The sequence below is a fragment of the Lepisosteus platostomus genome, chromosome 6 (genome assembly GCF_059453375.1).
Source record: "Lepisosteus platostomus isolate fLepPlt1 chromosome 6, fLepPlt1.hap1, whole genome shotgun sequence".
Taxonomy (NCBI): Eukaryota; Metazoa; Chordata; class Actinopteri; order Semionotiformes; family Lepisosteidae; genus Lepisosteus; species Lepisosteus platostomus.
This window is the reverse complement of record NC_142616.1, coordinates 20,009,862-20,029,490: the sequence shown is the minus strand read 5'-3', so window position 1 is coordinate 20,029,490 and position 19,629 is coordinate 20,009,862. Positions and strand designations below refer to the sequence as shown.

General features: G+C 40.2%; 1 protein-coding gene across 1 annotated transcript in view; it reads left to right on the top strand.

Annotated features, from left to right (window-relative positions):
• Window positions 1–2,076: 2,076 nt before the first annotated feature.
• Window positions 2,077–19,629, top strand: part of spock2 (SPARC (osteonectin), cwcv and kazal like domains proteoglycan 2) — a 47,696-nt gene continuing 30,143 nt past the window's right edge. Inside the window, exon 1 of the mRNA XM_088634652.1 lies at window positions 2,077–2,427. Coding sequence (XP_088490778.1) covers window positions 2,239–2,427 — 189 coding nt within the window. The 5' untranslated portion in view covers window positions 2,077–2,238. The remainder of the gene's footprint in view (window positions 2,428–19,629) is intronic.

Sequence of the window (19,629 nt, the reverse complement as noted above, 5' to 3'; positions counted from 1 at the left end):
GGTTCTTTGTAGTGAGGCAGATTAACAGAGGTTTTCCATTTCTGCTTGTTTTCTGTTTCCAGTTCTCATTATGTGATGGCTGTGCCATTTGAGAAATCAGACGTCTTCAGAAACCAAGCATCCTGCCTAACAATATCTACCTATAAATCCAAGGACTTCTCCTGGAAAAGCAGCCATAATATTTAGGATTTTGGACTAAAGTAGATTAGTGATTGTTCGAGAATGATGATTACCTTATGTAATTCGAAGATAATAATATAATACATACGGTCAACTGTACTTCGATATAATTATATAAAAGATAATCCATTGTCACCAGTGTCCTATTTGTGCTAATGTTGTATTTATATCTCTGCTGCTTTCAGGAATTTAAAACATGCTGACGATTTAGCCATTGAATATCAGACTGTTCATGGCAATTTATAGGGAAAAACACCACACTGGGAATACGATTCCTTAAGAATATGATGGCATGGAGACATTGATCCACAAGGAGACATGGAGATGTGAAATGCACACAGCTGTCAATATGCATTTAAAGAAAGAAATGTGTTACCTTAATTGAATTGGCTAGATGAAGGCCGAGTGTCCAGAACCTTTCCTGGTATGATGTAATGGGGTAAAAAGGAACTTTCATAATGAATATATATTGAATTTCTACTCTATATTCCTTCATAGTACTAGAAGCTCTTTGATTAAGCGTGCTTCTCTCAATCAGGTATTTTTGTTTTGTCACAGCAAATCTGAATGGAAGTTATGAACTGAAGTTCGGGAGGGATAACAACAAGAAGTCCATCTCACTCAGCTGCACCTCAACACCATCACCACCAAACTAGCTACAGTACATAGACCAAACTCCAACGCCTCCCTTCGCGTTCTCCTCAAGAATCCTTCCCATCTCCACCTTGCAACTACCCCTCGGTCCACCCATTCTGAATGGGGTTCGAGCCTCCTCATGCTATGGACAGGAGGCTGCCCATTAACCAAGCAGGTTAAGTCAAACGTTTATCACTAAGTATTCCAAACCTTTAATCCTTGGATGTCTCTAATGAACTCTATTTAAAGATGAGATAATTGTGAGGTCCAGGATTCTCAGTCACTGAACAGGAAAGGACTACTTACATTTAGACATTTGGTATGGTATTTCCCCTCTCGGTCTGAACAAATGAAATTATGTTTTCCTGTACTTGTGTTGTGTATTCAAAAATGGATAAAACTGATGACTGCTAGTTGGTGTAATCAATTAAAATATTGGGGTTTTGGTGACCACTTACTGTAGGTCTCACTGTATACCTTCCATCTGCCAGTATGTTTCCAGAAATTCACGTTTAGAAAGCAAGAGAAAGTGACTTTGAGAGAAAATTGTTTTGTTTTTCTGTAAATGTTTGAGGAATGCCTGTATCAATAAAGGCACAGGAGAACATTTTTTCCCCCAAGATGCGCTTTAGCCTTTCCACTGTTTTTATTTCTTCACCTACTGTGTATCTGTTAATCACGCCATACAGTAGCTTTAACCTTGATGGTGGTAGTCTTTAAACAGTTTTTAAGAAACAGAACTGATGACTGGTGTTCCGTCAGTTGCTAGCACACTTAAAACTTGTTGCGATGGTCCTAGGTGTGGTCTTTACCTGGCACCCCGGTCATTGACATTGTTACCTAATCTGGTTTCTAGTTTTTAATTCCCTTGCATTTTAAACCACTGCCAGTCAATTTTTTTTCTTCCGGGTAGAGGGTTTTAGGTTTCTGAAGGGGTGTATGTTTGAATGAAAAACATACGGTTTATATGGTCTGGAAAGAGTATCGAGCTGTTAGAACGCACCGGTGCGAAACTTAACTCTAGCGCCCACTAGAGCCCAGAGTAACGCTCAGGTGTATCACAGGTCTATATTATTACCTTTACTCTAACGATTAGCGAGGGTACGGTTGCTAAAAGCTCTAAACTGTTGTGGAAGCACAGCAATGTCACTGCTTTCTGCATTACACAATAAAATTATATATAAATGTTGAGCATTTGAACGATCGAAGTGTTACAGTTTTCACAACCTGTCAGTCCGTGTTGGCGCAGACTCTCTCTCTCGCTCTCTCTCTCTCTCGTTAGCTGTGCGCCTGTAAGGAGAATCTCAATCAGGTCACATTTCGGTGTAGATCCTCCATCTATCTCTCCCCGAGAGGAAGGGAAGTCGGCGAGCGACAAGAAACAATCGCGTCCTCCCTACAGCGGGAACGGTCGGGAGAGCCATGGTCGGGATGAGGGATCTGGGGCGCCTTCTGGTCCCAGTCTTGGTGCTGGTGGGGTCCTCGGCGCAAGGAGACGTGAAGAGTGGCAAAGAAGCAGAGAATGCGGCGAATTTCATGGAAGATGAGCAATGGCTGTCCACCATTTCTCAGTACAGCCGCAAGATCAAACACTGGAATCGCTTCAGAGATGTGAGTCTGAAAAGCAAATTATTCCAGCACGGTTGTGGGAATGCACCGATAGCGGAATAAACGCCTTTCCGTGGAAGGCGACAGGTTCACAGGGAAATAAAAAAATAAAAAAGACCGGCAATTAAATATGCGCTGTATATAGAAGAGATATCACAACAGCTGAATCTCGGTTATCTCGTTTTAGACCAAGATGACTTAATAGATTTCTTAAGTTGTAAAGTGAACGCTGGATCGCTGCTCTTAATTATTAGGAGTTGCACAGGTAGCTAAACGCTAACCTAAGCGACCGTTACGAAACATCTTTGAATTTGTGCACCACATTACCGATCTTAGCACCGCATGGAATTACCTGTAATCAATGGAGAAAGCCGACATGTACAGAAAATGTTAGAGGGTTAAAAAGTTGTTCAAAACGTAAAACACCGAAGTTTGGATGATTTGCAAGAGTAATTAGATTAAAATTAAGTATTTCTAACAATAATCGGTTTACTAGAGGTAAGATCTTCTGAAAATTGTGATCTTTTAAAAAAATTGCATTAGCATCCAAAAACGAATCAATAAAGAAGCAGGAAGCAGGGGGTTTAAGTATTTTATATATAATAAGGAGAGCATTACTGGGATAGAAATATTTTGCGTATTTTCCCCACCACAAATGTGACATACATTTAGCAAATCAGTGATCATCCTTAATTTAAAAAATCACTTGCGCAATAAACTGGATAAATCTGGAGTTTCCATCTGAAGTGTTTAACATATAAAGGTTTTTTGACGAAAATAATTGTTTTAATTTGCTTAACCTGGCAGTAAATGGGAAGTGGGCAGACACCAGTATTAAGTGTGATCTTTATTTCGGATACCAGTGAATGGGTCAGGCATGATGATGCATATATATTCTCTACATACTGAATGAAGGGTTATAACTGACTATGTCTTGAAATGTATATTAGTAATAGTAATAACAGCAGCATTTTATGCCAAACATTCAGCAGCGTATGTGTTCCCCCAGTTTACAATGTAGTTTAATCCCAGTTTCATTAAAAAAAAATCTTGTATTTTCTTTCCAAAGTTATATTGAGATGAATGTCTAATAATCTAAGTTATGATTTGTAATAATGGCCTGCTGAGCACCTGTTCATACAGCAGGGCATTTACTGAGAGAACTGCCTTAATCAGGTTTACAACAGCAGGACTTGAACCCACAACTCTCTAGTCTGGAGCTTTAACCACTACTCTGCTACTCGCTACCCTTTGAAACCTGATAGCCTGGTGATTTCTTGACCCAATGGTTTTTTTCAAACTAAAGCTGATGAAATAGTATTGGAAAATTGATTAAATTAGAAAGTAGATGCATACTGCATGAAACTGAACATTGTTTCCTCCCACCAACGGCCTGTCCAGTAGGAAGTATCATTCCTTTCAGCACGTCTGGAAACTCGCTTCAGGTGTAGCAATCTGGTTTAATTTAGTTATTCAGTACTCATTACAGGTTAGGAAAGGGTTTTGTTTACTCTGATTGGATATTTAGTTAGTACCATTAAAGAGGTTTTATTTAATCAGGTATGCCAGTGTATTTCATTTGAATTATATTCATGGGATCTGTGTTGTAATTTGTAATAAAAGATGCAAGTATTTTAAGACCCCATCCACAATATATGTCTATTATGAAAGTGCAGGGTGGTTATATATAGACATTAAAAGTATTCAGCATGCTTTTGTAATTTTCCAGTAGATTTAAGTGTGGCTCCCACATGCAAGTTCACACAGTGATGTTTCATGCTAATGATTCTAACTTCTCTGAATGGGATTTAGAAAAAACAACCTCTCAAGCTGTTGATTGAAGATGTACATTTTGCGTAACTGTTGGGGGAATTAAGAAAATGGCAACCACAGAAGGATTAAGTGTAAATTACAACAGGATTATAAATGGATAGGTTTTTGCAGCTTTACATGTGTGACTTTGATATTCAAACCAGGCCTTGAGCACGTTCTGAATTCACTGATCAATATGTATTGATTGCCTCACGCCAGGTCCTGCATATAAATGTGTTTTACAGCAGCGCAGCATTGAGAAGGCATTCAGGAGTGTGCTGCTGGACTTTTTTTTTGGTATCTCAATCAAAATCTTTTAAAACAGCAACGTGTTGTGCTCTCTATGGATTTGCAGTCCAGCTGAGTTATAAATTGCAGGATGTGCCTGATTAGTAGACGGTAGCATTAGCCACTTCTCCGTTGGAAGCTGAGATGTAAAGACCGGATATTCTGCTCCCTGCAGAACTCCCAGGCATCCTCTATCAGGACACAGGTGAGGAGGGAGAAGGGCTCCCTGTGATATGACGCTCTGCAGGGGTGTGGTGCTGTTTGTTCAGTGGTCTACCTTTTGAAGAAGAAGGAGGAAGTGTTTTAGAAAAGAGAGCCCAGAATCCTCATGGGGGAACAGCAATGGCAACAGGAGCTGCCTTGACAACACAGCGCAGTGTTTGGAGATTTTAATGAAATCCATCTCCTGTTCAGTTCAATGGCTCTATTTTGCCCCTCTCTCCATTTAGCATGGAGTACAGAGATAAGATTGATGATCAATTACCATATTTCACAATGCAAATGTGTACAGGAGTGTTTCATGAAGCAGAAAGCTAATTAGAACTCTTTTTAAAGCCTGCTTTTCCTCACTTCTTTTCTACAAGCTTAGCATATCCAGTCAGAAGAAGTTAGATATGAAATTAATTTTGAAGGTGTTTATTTTGAATTATATTCAGCACAATTATTTATTTTGGTTTTTTTAATTCTTTAAAAAATAAAAAATATCCAGGCACATTCCTGTATTTCTTGCTTAATGTTACAGCTCACAGTGAGCTCTTGTTGCTGTCATGGTATGTCTATATAATAAAAATCCAACCACAATGAGTATACTACACTGTATCCTTCACTGTATACTTCACTGTATCCTTCAGTTTTTATTCCTTACAGATTGTTGCCAATATATATGTATTCCATCATATAGATTTATGAGATTGTCAGACACAGACAGAAAGCACTGCTATACTATGTTAATACTGTGTATACCATTTATGGTAAATAGGAATGGGAAATAAGATCATGGTAACTTACCTAATATTCTAGAATTATAGGTAAAACCAAATTTCCCAACTTTTAAAAAGATGTATAGAAACGCAATCAATGCCCATTTGTAATGTGAGCAATGCTTTCCAAAAGAAAGTCCTGTGAATCATGGAACCAAAATGTCCTAAAGCGTTGAAAATATTGCATGGATTGCAATATTGGAAGGAGGCCTTTAGTACATTCCAAAGGCTTTCAGAAATCCTTCACATGGCCTAAGTAGATGCCTTATACCAAAAGGGTTAATTCACTTTAAACAAATGTTGCCAATGGCTGACTTCCTTAATGGACCAAAATGGTCTTTTCTGTACAAGTATCTTGATTTGAGGAATGGGATTGGAAGAATATGATCCCGCGATGTGGAATGCTGTCCAAATTGAAGCCACTGTGCTCATTTAATTTGTGGCCTGAGTGAGCCCCCATCTGGACCTGGGGAGGTGAAAGGCCAGTGTATTATTCCTCTGTAGCCTCTGTGCCGCCCTGCATCAGTATTCTCTCGATTTATTGATGGATGGCGGAGTCACCAGAGACTGTACACTGGAATACAAAGCTTCTTTATTCTCCTGTATTTATTGTCCTGACATTTGGCGGTCAGTGTTCTGCTCTCACTCCACACTGTGAAAGTGTAAACCACTGTTCACCCTATTTAATGTTACTCAGGGTTTATAGAGTGCTGTTTGTGAGGAAGTGAAGGAAATATTCAATTCAACTATATTGTCATTAAACTTCCATTTTAATGCATAGGTGCATAGTATAATGAAAAGTGTTTCTCATTAGTCACTCAGGTGCAGTATATAAATAGGACAGAAGATAAGACAATAGACAGTAACACAATAGCAATAACAGTAACATGTAATAACATAAATAACATGTAATCAAAACTGTGCAAAATTCCGCAAACAGAGAAAATATAACAGGACAAAAACAGTGCAAGGTAATTATTGGAACAGTGCAAAAATAGTATGGTTAAAAATAGTATGGGTAATTAATACATATTAAATATTATTATGACCGGTACAGTTTTACTGGGCTATCGAGGGGACAGTACAATTTCGGCTTACATGTGTGTGTAGTGGTGTAGGAGTACAGTCGTTGTGGGTACAGGTAGACGTTAGGAGAGATCATAATACGGTGGGAGGGAGTGACGGGAGTGACTGGAGTGACCGGAACCGGAAAATATGCACCAACTGCAAACATGCTTCTTGCAAAACTACTTCCAGGGAAAAATAAAGACAAAAGTCATTGTTGTGAAATACAGCTGCCAAGTGATGATTAATGATAAAAGCTGATTTGTCTCATCCAGCTTCTTATCTGAACCAGCTTCTCATGGCTGCAACCAGATTACAGTCCCCAACAAAACCATGATCTGACCAGTATCTAATCTTATCTGGAATGAACATTAGGCTATTTGTTATCAAATAGGATTAGTTGGAAATCTTAGAGCATTACAAAGCTATGTTTAGATATATGCTATGCAAGAAAATTAATGGTGTACAGAGCTGAAGCAAAACAGATCTAGTTTAAATGAGATTTTAATCTTTTCTGGATCATTATTAATACTGTATATTTAAGAAATGTAAGGGTTACGTGTTGAACAGCACTTATTACAATTTATGAGGTGTAGTTGCCATGCTGTACGATTGTTTGCTTTAGGTACTTCAGAAATTACAGTTTTGTATGTAAATTAGATTTAATTAGAGTATAAATGTCTGTGACATACAATAATGATAGACCGTGAGTATTGCAGATAGCATTATTTTAAATACATTAACCCCTCATAATGATAATGCTGATTCTGTGGACTTTAATTTCCAGCTGTTGGTGCCTAATTGTGTATTTGCCAGCAGCTATACCACCCTGCAATACACAGCTAGCAGCCCACTAAAGATAAGCAGGTTGGGTACCTGGATGGGAGACCTCCTGGGAAAAGCTAAGGTTGCTGTTGGAAGTGGTGATAGTGGAACCAGTAGGGAATGCTCACCCTGTGGTCTGGGCAGGTCCTAATGCCCCAGTATTGTGACAGGGACACTATACTGTATAAAAGGCACTGTCCTTTGGATGAGAGTAAAACTAGAGGTCCTGACTCTTGGATTATAAATCCCGGGGTGTTTCTCAAAAAGAGTAGGGGGATAACTCTGTTATCCTGCCCAAAGCTCCCCCTGGCCTTTACCAATCCTAATAATAACCCTAATAATCCCCAATGAATTGGTTTCATCACTCTTCTCTTGCTCCCTGATAGCTGATTTGTGGCAAGTGTACTGCTGAACTCTGGCTGCCATCACATCACCCAGGTGGGGCTACACATTGGTGGTCATGAAGGAGAGTCCCCATTACCTTTAAAGTCCCTTGTAAGAGGAGTGTCCAGAAAAGGTCAATATAAGTGTAAGGAATTATTCTTAATTGGAGTTAACTGAAACACTGGAGTTCAGTCTAATATGTTTTATTATCTTCCTTGCCTACTCAATAATTTTTCCCCTCTTTGGACAGGGAGCAAGAAAAAAAAACTCTTACTGGTCTGCCTGTCTTGAAACAAATATATTTCATGTTTATTTAATGCTTTACTATTAGTAATTTTGTCTTTGAGTACATACATAGAGTGAAACAAGCAAAAATAAGGAAATACATTGTTTTTCCTTTATGGTCAGGATTTGTGTTTAATTGTTTTATGTCCAAATTAGTTTCCTCCTCCTTTTATGGGCAGAAAAGTTTGAATTCATGTTTTTGAGGAGAGGGGTCAGTGTGTCACTTGAAAGGGTTTGCTGCTTGCTTTTGAAGACAAATCACATGTAAATAGTAATTTTACAAAGATTACAAAGGCTGGATATTTTTATTAACCGGTTTATAACACACTAGTACAAGAGCTATTTTTCATTGTTTTTTTTTCATTTTCAGAATAAGTAAGATAAAAAGCAATTAAAATTCTAATTTCTAGGAGTGAAACTTAATAATAGATTAAAAACCAGCAAGCTGCGCTCAGTGGGATACAGCCTAATTAGCCAGGACGTTTGGTTTAAGATGCAACACGAAATCTGCAATGATTAAATCTGTGCTGTGCTATACCTCCTGCCCCTCCTCTTGCTTTTACTTGCCTCTGGTTTTAAAAAAGGCCGCAGTGCATTAACAGGGGGCTGGGAAGAAAGTATCATCTTGGATCAATTTGTTTTCACTGTCCTTAAGCAATCCATGTGGTGTAGATGCCCACGGAGATTGCCAGAGCTGAACTGTATTTCCTTGAGCTCCACACACACACAAAATGAACGCATGTACTGTACAGGTACAGTATGTGCTACTTGTCATTACAACGGAAGGCTGCTGAGAAAGAGCCTCCTCCTACAGTCAGCCCCTCCGTGACCTACTGTCTCTGCTTCTTTGTGTGAGTGGAGGTGGAGGTTTTGATGTTTGCCTTGCTCCACCTGCGTGGTCCTGCTCTGTCAACTACATGTAGATGATGCACAGTGTTTTCTTAGACTTTGTATTAGTCTCCAGTAAAATGATAACAGAAATGAGTCGACTCGGAACTTGCGCGTAAATAAAATGTTGAGTAGCGTGTAAAGCCAAAATTCGCGGTAGTCACATTTTACCATATAACCCTAATAAAAACGCCTTACTAACCTCTTATGGTAATTTAATATATTAAATATAAGCATAATAACAGTAAATAACATGACTGTATAGGCTCATTAACCAGCTCTTGTAGGCGTGCTTGCCGAATTTTTCAGATAAAGCATTTTTCAATACTTTTTATTTTCCGAATACGTAAGTTGAGGGCGCATAAGTTGCCAGTCGACTGGACTTTTCCTATTTTCTTTATGAGCTTCATCTGAAGATATGCAATATTCTATTGATTACTAAGAAAGTTTTGTTGTTGTAATTTACTTAAGATATGACGTCTTTTATTGTAGCCCATTCATAGTTGTTTAATGGGTTTCTTTCCATTCAGCATGTTCCGTCCATAGACGTAGAATTAAAATATGGTATTTAGCCAGTAAATGTATTTTTTTCATCCAGCAGAACGCAATCGAACAATCAATGACACAGCAGAATTGTATTATCAGCTCTCCTAGGGCTTATCGTAGTATGCATAGGAAAACATTTGGAAATTTGGTAGAGTGACTACTTTTGAGTGACCACTTAAGCTTTTATTGATCGGAAACCCACAACACAATTAAAACAGTGCTTCAGTCGATGCGGTGCTGTTGACTGTAATAGAACAAAGCTGATTACCATACTTTGCTTCACTGGTCCCTACTTGCAATGATCCAAATTACTGTGGAGCTCAGCTTGTTTCTGACAGTGTTACATACAGTAGGTAGGGCTAATTCTAATCACGATAGCGGAGGTCTTTGTTTTTAATATTTAGACGATCCAAAGGTTAAGAGGGTGTGTTTTAAGGCTTTGTTTGGTGTACCGTTTTATGAAACTGAGTTAAATGGAAAACCTGCACATTGCAGTGGAAGTATTATAGGGGGAGGATATCTTGTAAAGCTTGCACCTCGTTCATCCTTTCATCTCTGCCTCAGGGATGCCAACCAGAATGCACGCAGTAGTGACAAGACTGAGGTCCTTTTCATTCTGAGGAACGTGTTGTCGCCGATATTCATTCCTGGAAGGCCACAGTCTGTCAGGATTTACAGTCCTCCTGATTAATGTCCTCAATGAGTAACAGCCTAGACACAGTGGTACGATAGACCAGTTAAATGAACAGTTGATACGAATCCAGTCATTAAGTGTCCAGGGTGGTAACACAGTGACCCTTCAGGACCAGGGGAATATCAGTGACCTGCCATCCTGCAGTTGGCTTTGTTCCATCATTCTCCCAATACATAGTATTGAACAGGAATTCCCAGTCCCCCATACCTACTGGTTTTATTGCAGCTGGGTTCTATACTCAAATGAGTCTGTAACTGAATCAGCAAGCTGCTCGGTTACAGCCTTGCCTTTGTAAGTTTTTTTTTCCCCCACTCAGAGATAGGAGATTTTGTTACTTAAGAATGCAGTAGTTCAAAGGCAGATGTCCTACATGTTAAAACATCTAAAGTTTTAGATCTCTTAAGAGTTTGTTTATCTGAATGAGTGTTCAGGTAGATTAATACCAGAGAGGTGTGTGTGTTAAGGGGGTTGGGGTTGCCAGGACTGAGAGCCCCTTTTTTGATAGAAAAAATGTCATGTTCTGATGCTGCATGAAAGTGGAGAGCCACATCAACAGAGATGCTTTTGTGTCCTCCAGTGAGGGATTTACTTGGCTGAGGAAGATGTACCAGGCTTCGATTTGCAGATTTTGGGAGTATAGAAGTGACTAGGAGCTGGGGGTTGTGGGTTCTAATCTTGGGTGGGATATCTCAGTCTCATTGTTCCAGCAACCCCCCTGTTGTTTAAATGGGTTTCCAGATTGTCATCACTTCAACTCAGTGGTCAAATAACATTTTCAGAAATTTCACGTGGAGAATTATGTACTGTTGCAATCCATAGAAACTTGAAAATTGTGTGTAGATGTGTTGAGCTCAGGAGACCATTAAAGCCATCCTTGGTTGCCTGCTTCTTCAACCACAATATCTCAGACATGTGGGTAAGGGGAGCAATGTCTCATAGGAGGTTTTTTTTCCCACTGTAACTCCAGATCTACATCCTCAATATGAATTTTGTCACCTTTTCATTTCTAAATAAAAGGGGATCAAAAGCTTTTACGTGCGAATTTATAGAGCTTCATGTTACAGCTGAAATTTCAGAAACTGCTACAAAAATGTTAATCTGTGGTAAAAAGCCAGTTTGTTTTCAAATATTCATTTTTTAAATCCTAGAACATTCCAGGATTATGGAGCTGAGAAAAGTTTTAAAGTAATCAGTTGGGCAGCTGCTTTATTTTCAGAAGGGCATTTGGTGACTTTCCAATATCATATACATCAGTTAGGAAATAATAAAGCTATAGCCATGTTCAGAACTACCTTTGGCAGTGATTATATATATATATATGGGTCTGTCTGCACACACTAATCAAACCTGCTGTATAATGTTGCTTTTAATTCATTTAGGTCAAGCAAGGTTTAGAACTGATGGTTTTCATGGCTGCATTTCTCCCTGGCATGTAATTTTATCTTTCTTTTTTCCTTCTGCCACTCCAGATTTCCTTCTGAACATACTTTTCCATCTGTTCACTGTGTGCTGTGCTTTTGCCTAGTCTGTTAAATTTTCTCTCAGTGCACACATGTATACAATTCCTAAAAAAAAAAGCAAACCATACCAAAAAGAAAAAAAATAGGTCCCGAGAACTCCAAAATAAAATATTTTTTTTGTGTCAGCTTCTGTACAGACTTTAAGAGCATAGGATGCCTAGAATACTTGTTTCCTTATGAAGTAGCATTGATTGCTGAGCTTCATTTCCGGCATCCAGTTATGAACTGTTCATTGCTGGTTATAAGGCCTGAGGCCAGAGAGTAGATTTCAAAATAAGCAATCCTAATTGTATGTGGTTCAGCATCTTCCATCTTCAAAAATTAGACAACTCCTAATTATAAAAATACTTTAGTCATCCTTTGATTTATTAATTTTTAAGTACTATATGTAATTCACTCCGTAGATTTAATATGGACTGATGACCTCCAGAAATTATTAATGTGTCCTAAAATTCTCTTGTATTCGTTTTGGCAGCGGCCTGTGCGTGGAGTAAAAAACCCCTTGTTCAGCCACGTGCTGTTATTAAAAAAAAGGACACACGATGAAGACTAAACAGACTGTCTCAGCGGGATGACATGTTTTTTTAAAATCATCAATTCATAGCCCCCTCTTACAACATGAAAACTCCCGCATTAGTGCAAAAGCCTGCTGTGGTCATTTCCAGAGCCCTGTAACGGACTGTCTTCACTCTTACATTACACCTTTGCACTTGATTCCATTATGTGCCAGACTGAGATATATGACAGTAAATGCTGCACCCAGAATAGTCGCGGACAGTCTCCTCTTTGCGGTGCTCTGAGAAGGAGCTTGTTAAAGTGCACTGCAGCTCTCAGTCTGGAAGGAGCCACATGGAGCTGCACCTGCTTTGCCACCCGCTGAATTTTTAATGAGTGAAAATTGCTTTCTCCTTCGTAGAAAATGGTCCCTCAGTTCTTTTGTTTTTGTCCGTGGTGCATGAATAGCACATCGAGGCTTCGCTCATGGAAGACTTTTTATTTCCTGTGCTCGCTGGTTCTCGTTTGTGCCTGATGCCTGGGACGAGATGATGGATACTGGGAGCTCTTTGTGTGCAATGCAGGAAGCTAGCCCTTCGGCAGAGCAGGCGCTGGGCACGAGGCTGAGAAACATGCTCTGAGGACGGCCAGCGCCAGCGAGGATCTGTATCTTGCCCTGAGAAAACTACACTAGTCGAATCCTGTGAAGGGAGAAAGAATTGTACTGGTTACATACAGTGACTAATGCTTTAAAAATATATTCAGCCCATGCGAAGAAAGTACTCCTGGTGGAAACCTTTTTATATCAGATTTAAATTTTAAATTTAAGCAAGATTTTGACCCAAAATGCCAAGCCCATGTTCCATGGGGTCAGGAAGAGGCAGGGTTTGCAGTTAGTGCACAAATAACCTTTGTTGTTATTAATTATGAGTAAAAAAAACAGATCTCATACCAATTAGACATAGAGGAGCGTTATGAACTGTTCCAGTAGGGTGAAATGCCTAATGATTGTGAGGCAGAGGCAAAAACAGGTTGAGAAAGTGTGCAAATAGGGGCGTTATAAAAACATGAGTCTCACCCACTTCAGAGTGTGAGCATTTGCTATTTAATTACTGTTTAAGTGCCTAATTAACTAACATATGTTTCCAAAAATATGATTTGGTGATGCTTCTGAATAAGAATGCGTGTGTGAGTGGATCAGACAAACACAAGGAGCCCTTTGAAGGAGTTCATATGGTTTAGTTGGTGTCAGACAGTACAAAAGGTTCTCTTACGTTGCGTGAGTATTAAGTATTAAGAAGGGTCTTGTACGACGGCTTGCTACAACACTGCCTACTCCTGGGATATGACTTTTAACATTCATGAAAAACTCTTATAGTACAATGATTGCTTTCTCTGCAGCCTGTCTTCATTCGAGCTGAAAGTGTTTGTCTCTTTAAATTATGGAAGCAATGCATCTTGTGGCCCTCACCATATTTCTCATCATTGTTACAGTCTATGAAAATAGCAAGAGTTTTGAAAAATCTACATTTTAATGTTAGGTTCAAGGCAAATAAATCTTTAAGATCACTTATGCTTCATACACGGGTTTTCAATTAAGAGCTTAAGTCTCAAAAACAAAACCAATAGCAAAATGATGCATTTTAATTTTTATGAAAGAGACAGATTCCAGGGTCAGACCATCAACGCTACCATCTGTGGGTTCTACAGCATGGTAACTTGTTAGATCTAGATGGTAAGTATCAAGGGATTGGTACTGTAGACATTGGATAAAACTACATTGCTTTATAAAAAGCACAGGTTACTTCAAATTGGAGGTCACTGATTTGGCGGGCAGTCCAGAATGAGACAGCTGTGATCTAAGGGAAACCTGAGGTCTCTAGGAGGGCATGTTGGTCATCTTCTGGTCTTTGGAAGAGTGCTTGCTGCAGAATGAATGTTCCTTTTCTTGAAAATGTGGGAACAATAACTGCATGTCATAATGTTGTCTATGCCAGTCAAACTGCGGTGGTCTGCCTTGTTTTGGTACTGTGGAAGGTCACCACAGCTGAAGGCACTCTTGAGATACTGTGACACCAGGTCACATTTCACTTCAATGCTTTTCAGTGGGTTAATTCTATTGGAAAGTGTCTGAATCTAAATTTCATTAGCTGTGGGCTAATGGTTGAAAGGTTACCAAGGGGTCATGCCCTGAGTCACATCACTTTCTGTCTGCTAAATCAGAGAGCATGCATAGAATGCTTGTTTTGGTGATACATTTCCAGTCCATTTTCTTCTTAAACCCTCCAGTTTGAAATCACGGTTTGTAAATCAGTTGCGTTTCATGGCTGTGATTTGAACCTGGGACAGGGAGGATCAGCTGGGGCTTGCATGTGCCGTTCTTGAAAACGCTGAGGCCCTTCAACCCCCCCAGCTCAGTAAGCAGTCCTCATCCAGACATTGTTTCAAAGAAGCCAGATTGGCACTGAATTCATGTGTGGGCGGCATGTTCCAGATTCCCACATATGTCTTCATGCTCCAAGTCCCACAGACCCTACCGGACAGTTACTTTCATCAGTCATCATTGATTGATGGATCTTCTGCTGGCGACACTGCTGGCCTAAGAGGCTGGCATGCCATGGGTCACTATTGCAGAGCAAGATGAGGATATTCTAACCAGCTCAAGTCCAGCCAACACCAGGGCTGCTCAGACGAATGTGCCCCACTGCTGGGCCAAGCCTGGTTATGGCTGGCTGAAGACACGACTTGTCACTGCCTGGTGTTCGGTGTCCCTAGTCCTGCTCCTGGACAGGTCAGTGTCTCTGCCAGTTTTCCAGGTCCCCGTAAAGCTGCAGGTTCGAATAAGTCATTAATGAGCTGTTCCAGGTCATATGACTGGAGACCCCTGATCCAGGCCATAGGCCTGAACGTAGACTCTGAACAAGCCTTTGCTGGTACAGCCTCTTGGGAGCAGCCTGTTATTGTTTTCTGATGTAGATCCTGCATACGAAACATATAGTATGAAGCAAAAACAAATACTGTATGTTTAGAACAAATGCTTATGGCCTTGGCTTTCATCCAGCCAACATATGGCAACATCAGTGTTGATCTGGTAGATGATTAATAAAAGTCTTTGAGTCCCTGCAAATTTGGATCTTCTGGGCAGTTAAAATATTGTCATACATATCCCAGAGCAAAGTGAAAACCTTATGCATCTCAGATTTGATTGTTCTCGCCTGGGTATTTTGTTATTATGGATGTCATTTTTTTTCACTTTGTTTTGTTGTGGCACATCCTATTACGTGTTTCTCTGTGGAAGTGTAAGTTGTTGTTTGTGAATCGATTAGTGTTTGACATCCTCTGACACCTGAGCTGCTGAAAGAGACCATAAGAACAAGGATTCCCAAAGACCAGTGGAAGGAAGTGGCAGCAGCAGATCTGTTGTACAGAGAAGGTTCCCAAGAGTCAAACGTGAAGGGTAATTTGCTTCTTTATGTGACCTGGCAGAAAGACCTGAGATAATTTCCCTGGTGAAATAGGTAACATGAGCAGTGAGTCCAGCTAGAAATAACAACCGAGAGGTGTTCAGTGCAAATAAGAAGGTAGCAAGGCCTCTTGGAACCCTGCAAAAATATGTGAGTTGTACATTACTGACGAGACAATGAGGCACAATCCCGAAAGATCTGCTCATACAGAAAAGCAAAGCTCCACTCTTATTTAGGTGCAATTTTAATTCTAATTCAGTTTTTCCACATACTAGGTTATTCTAAAATATTAGCCCTCTCGAAGGCTTTTGCTTGTCTTATAACGTTCCATACATTTTCCATGTATCACAATGAAGCAGAACGTTGATCTTAATGAAAGTGAGGGTGGAAACTACTTAATTTTTATCCCTCTGCTGTTAGAATCCTAACAGAGGGCTGAAGTAAGTGAGGCCGTTGTGTTAAAGGTCAACAGGCAAAGCTGGTAATCCAGTCCTTAATCTGTGCCGCAGCTGGAGCTGGAGCGATGCAGGCAGGGAAACAGTCCTGTAGTTTTCCCCGTGGAGACCTTTTCACTTCTTTCCCTCCAAAATATCCTAAGGGCCTGTGGAGAGAACCTTAGCCGAGAGCATGAACGTTCTGTTTTTCACTGGCTTGCCAACAGGGAAAGTGTTCATGCTGCGTTAAGTGTTTGCCAGTGTGGCGGCTAACATGCAGGGGGTATATCCCTGGTGTGAATGCTGCTTCTTATGTGCTCAGAGCCCCTCTGCACTTGATTGTTGTAGAATTAAAGGCCAGCCCTCACACACACACACACACACACACACACACACACCCACCACTGGGTTTCCTGGAGCGTCAGTGTTGCTCGGGCCTCTCTGGGTGTCTCCCACCTCAACAGCAGGACGGAGATGCGGGGAGGGACGTGAGCTGGATCGATGAGGAATGACGGGGCCTACTGTACCTTGCATGTTTTAGTCAATGTGTTCGTGTCCCTGCTAATCTGCCAGATTGCGGTCGGTAATAGATATGCAGAACACAGGCATATTGAGATGACCTTAATCAAGCAAAGCGCGCCACAGCGGGAACAGGCTGCCGAGCGGAATGGTTAATAGCTTTTCTTCAGCTGAAGGAGTGCATCAGAATCTCATTTATTGTTGATATACTTCAAGAGATGTGTGAGGCACCAAAGAGACATCCACTGGTTTTAATTCATATTCAGGCTATCGAGGACATTAGGATTTACATGCACACCGGGAGGAAGAAGGAAAACCTCCGTGAGCAGGCAGTGCAAGCCAATTTGTGTTCATTCCCCAGACAGACATGAGATCAATTTAATTTAACCATCCAGGGCACTGGTGTGCTCAGCTGTACTGTTGGTATTCATTTTATTTTCATATCAGTATTTTTATTCATCACTCTTTCATAAATAATCAACAGTAAATTACTTAAATTAAATTAAATGACTATTACTACTACAATTGCTAAGATGAAACCTGCCACAGATATGTACTTACTGCCCTTTGCCTTGTAGCACTGCTTACAGTAATTATTTTGTTCAAATACCCTTAAACATTGGTAATAATTATTTAAAAAGATAAGTAATTGGACTGGAGCTACATGAATAGTTTGTCCTGTGTCTTATTTTCTTTTATACCCTAACCTTTTCTAGGAAATGTAAGTTGTTTTTAATATGGTACCAGTGTTAGACAAAGAAGTGAATTCACATAACACTGTTTAATTGCATTGTATTCAAAGCAGTGTTTCACTGCGTGAGGTTTCTAGTAACCTGATTTTTACAGTTATAAATGCAGCCTGCCTTGTATTCATTGAATCATAGCATCAACTCAGCCTAATTCAGTTTCTACAAGATGGTTATCAATTTAATTTGTTCAAGAAATTCACCAAACGTATCTGCACCTCTGAAGCACTATTACTGGTATTGATTTTTCCTCTGACTGGAGCTGGTAGTGTCTGACGCTTTACTTTCAAGAGTGAACATGACGTTAATACAGGTAAGCAGACCAAGTTTGATTTCTGTACATTCGATTTTTTGAAAACATTAAATATTTCCATGCAAACTATGGTAATGCTTCCTGTAAACTGAAGTATAACTCACAGTACTGAAAGAGACATTTGCATGATTATTCAGAAACAAGGACGACTCCCCTTGCTCCAGCTTGAATTCAATTGGAGTTGCCTGTGAGCTCTGAGCACGCCCAGCACCACTCATTAGACAGCAGGTAACTCCTCCATGCCTAAACACTGGGTCTCTTATCACGGTCTAGGTTTCAGAAAGTGTTGACGTCACTTCTGCAACTCTCTTGGTACAATGAGTCCTGTTACATAGATATGTCTTTGTTTTGTGACCTTCACCTTACCTGGCAGTTTGGATACTCATTGAGACCATCACAGAGTTGTGCAAACAAAGGTATCAGATTTTCTCTATTGCAGGTTTCTTAATATAGTCCTAGATTGAATCAAAGTGTAAATGCCTACAGGGATTAGGAGTCCTGAACCACACTAATTTTAAACTCGGTAGAATTTGCCAGTGCCTGAAGAGATACTAGCAATTCTGAAAGGAAGCCTGGTTAATTTGTATGACAGTCCTTGCCATGATGTTAAAGTGTCTGTGCTTAGTTGCAGTACAATATGTAGTCATTTCAGTTAGAAGTATTGTGTGACAAAAGGTTTGCAATTCAGCTTTAGAGCCTTGCTCGGTTTCAAGCCTACTCATGTTAGAAGATATAATCTAAACAGGGAATGATCCCCTTTCTTGCATGGTGATTTCTAGGTGCAAAATCAAGGATTCAGAACAGTACGACACAATGTCCTTTTCTCAAGCAGAGTGTTAGGAACTCATTTTCATGCAGTCAGGTGCATGTGGTGGGTAGTAGCAGGACTGTGGGTCCTCTTCTGGTTGTCCTAAACTCCATATCTGTTGTAATTTTTCAAAAACCTTGTGAAACCTTGATTTCATTCACAGATTCGTAGAGACTGGGTTCCATATGGCACCAGAAAAGTTCCCATGTGGAGTGCAGACAAGATCTCATGTAATCCAGAGATTGCTATGTCACACCTGGGTTAGGTGTGCTGGCCCAGATGATACTGGGAATCTTCAGTAGATGGAACACAGCTGCTGGAGTTGAACTGGGTGTCCTAATGTCACACAATAGAAACCCCTATGCATGTCTAGTACTCTTGGTGGGGAGTGTGACAAGTCAAAGCTGCACCCGTCCATAGTGTGATGCCTTAATCTCTGCTGCAGACATGTTGATGGTCTGGCAGCGTCACCTTCTGTAGGGCCTGTCCGTATTGATTTGATCTTTCCTCTGCTGGTTTGGGAGTTGTAGCAGTTGCTTGGAGCTGATTAATGATTAGTGTTTGCAAAAGTAAAAAAAAGAACATTAAGGAAGTCTGTAAAAATAAAAGAGATTTCACTGTACCACCCAGCCTTTAAAAGTGCGTTTATTTCCATTTCATGAGCTGGATGAAAGTGATGTTCTTCCTTTGCACTGCTGTGTTCTTGAGAAGGTAATCCACTACTGTGCTCTGTTTTTGCTGCTGGATTGATTTGAGGAATTTTTTTCCTGTTCGTTTTTTAGCTAAACCCCCCCCCCCAGGTGTTGGATTACTCTGGGCAGTCTGAAAGCTTTCCCAAGCACTTCTCCTGCCTGGGTGTACATTTATACACGAAGAAGGGTCTGCGAGGGCACCATCCTTCAAGTCAAAGGAATGGGCAAAGAGAAGCCCTTTTGAGGAGCTGCTGTGCTAGTAATTAGAAAACCCCAGCTGGAAGGCATCCTGCGTGAATCATGTAGGAGGCTCGCTTTGTGATGTAACTCCTTGCACTGCAAGCATATCTACCTTGCCAAAACTGAATGTATCTCCTTGCTGAAACGTCTGGAGATAACAGTGGGGAAAAACATTATTTTTTTTTACAATGAAACAGCTTCTTCCCA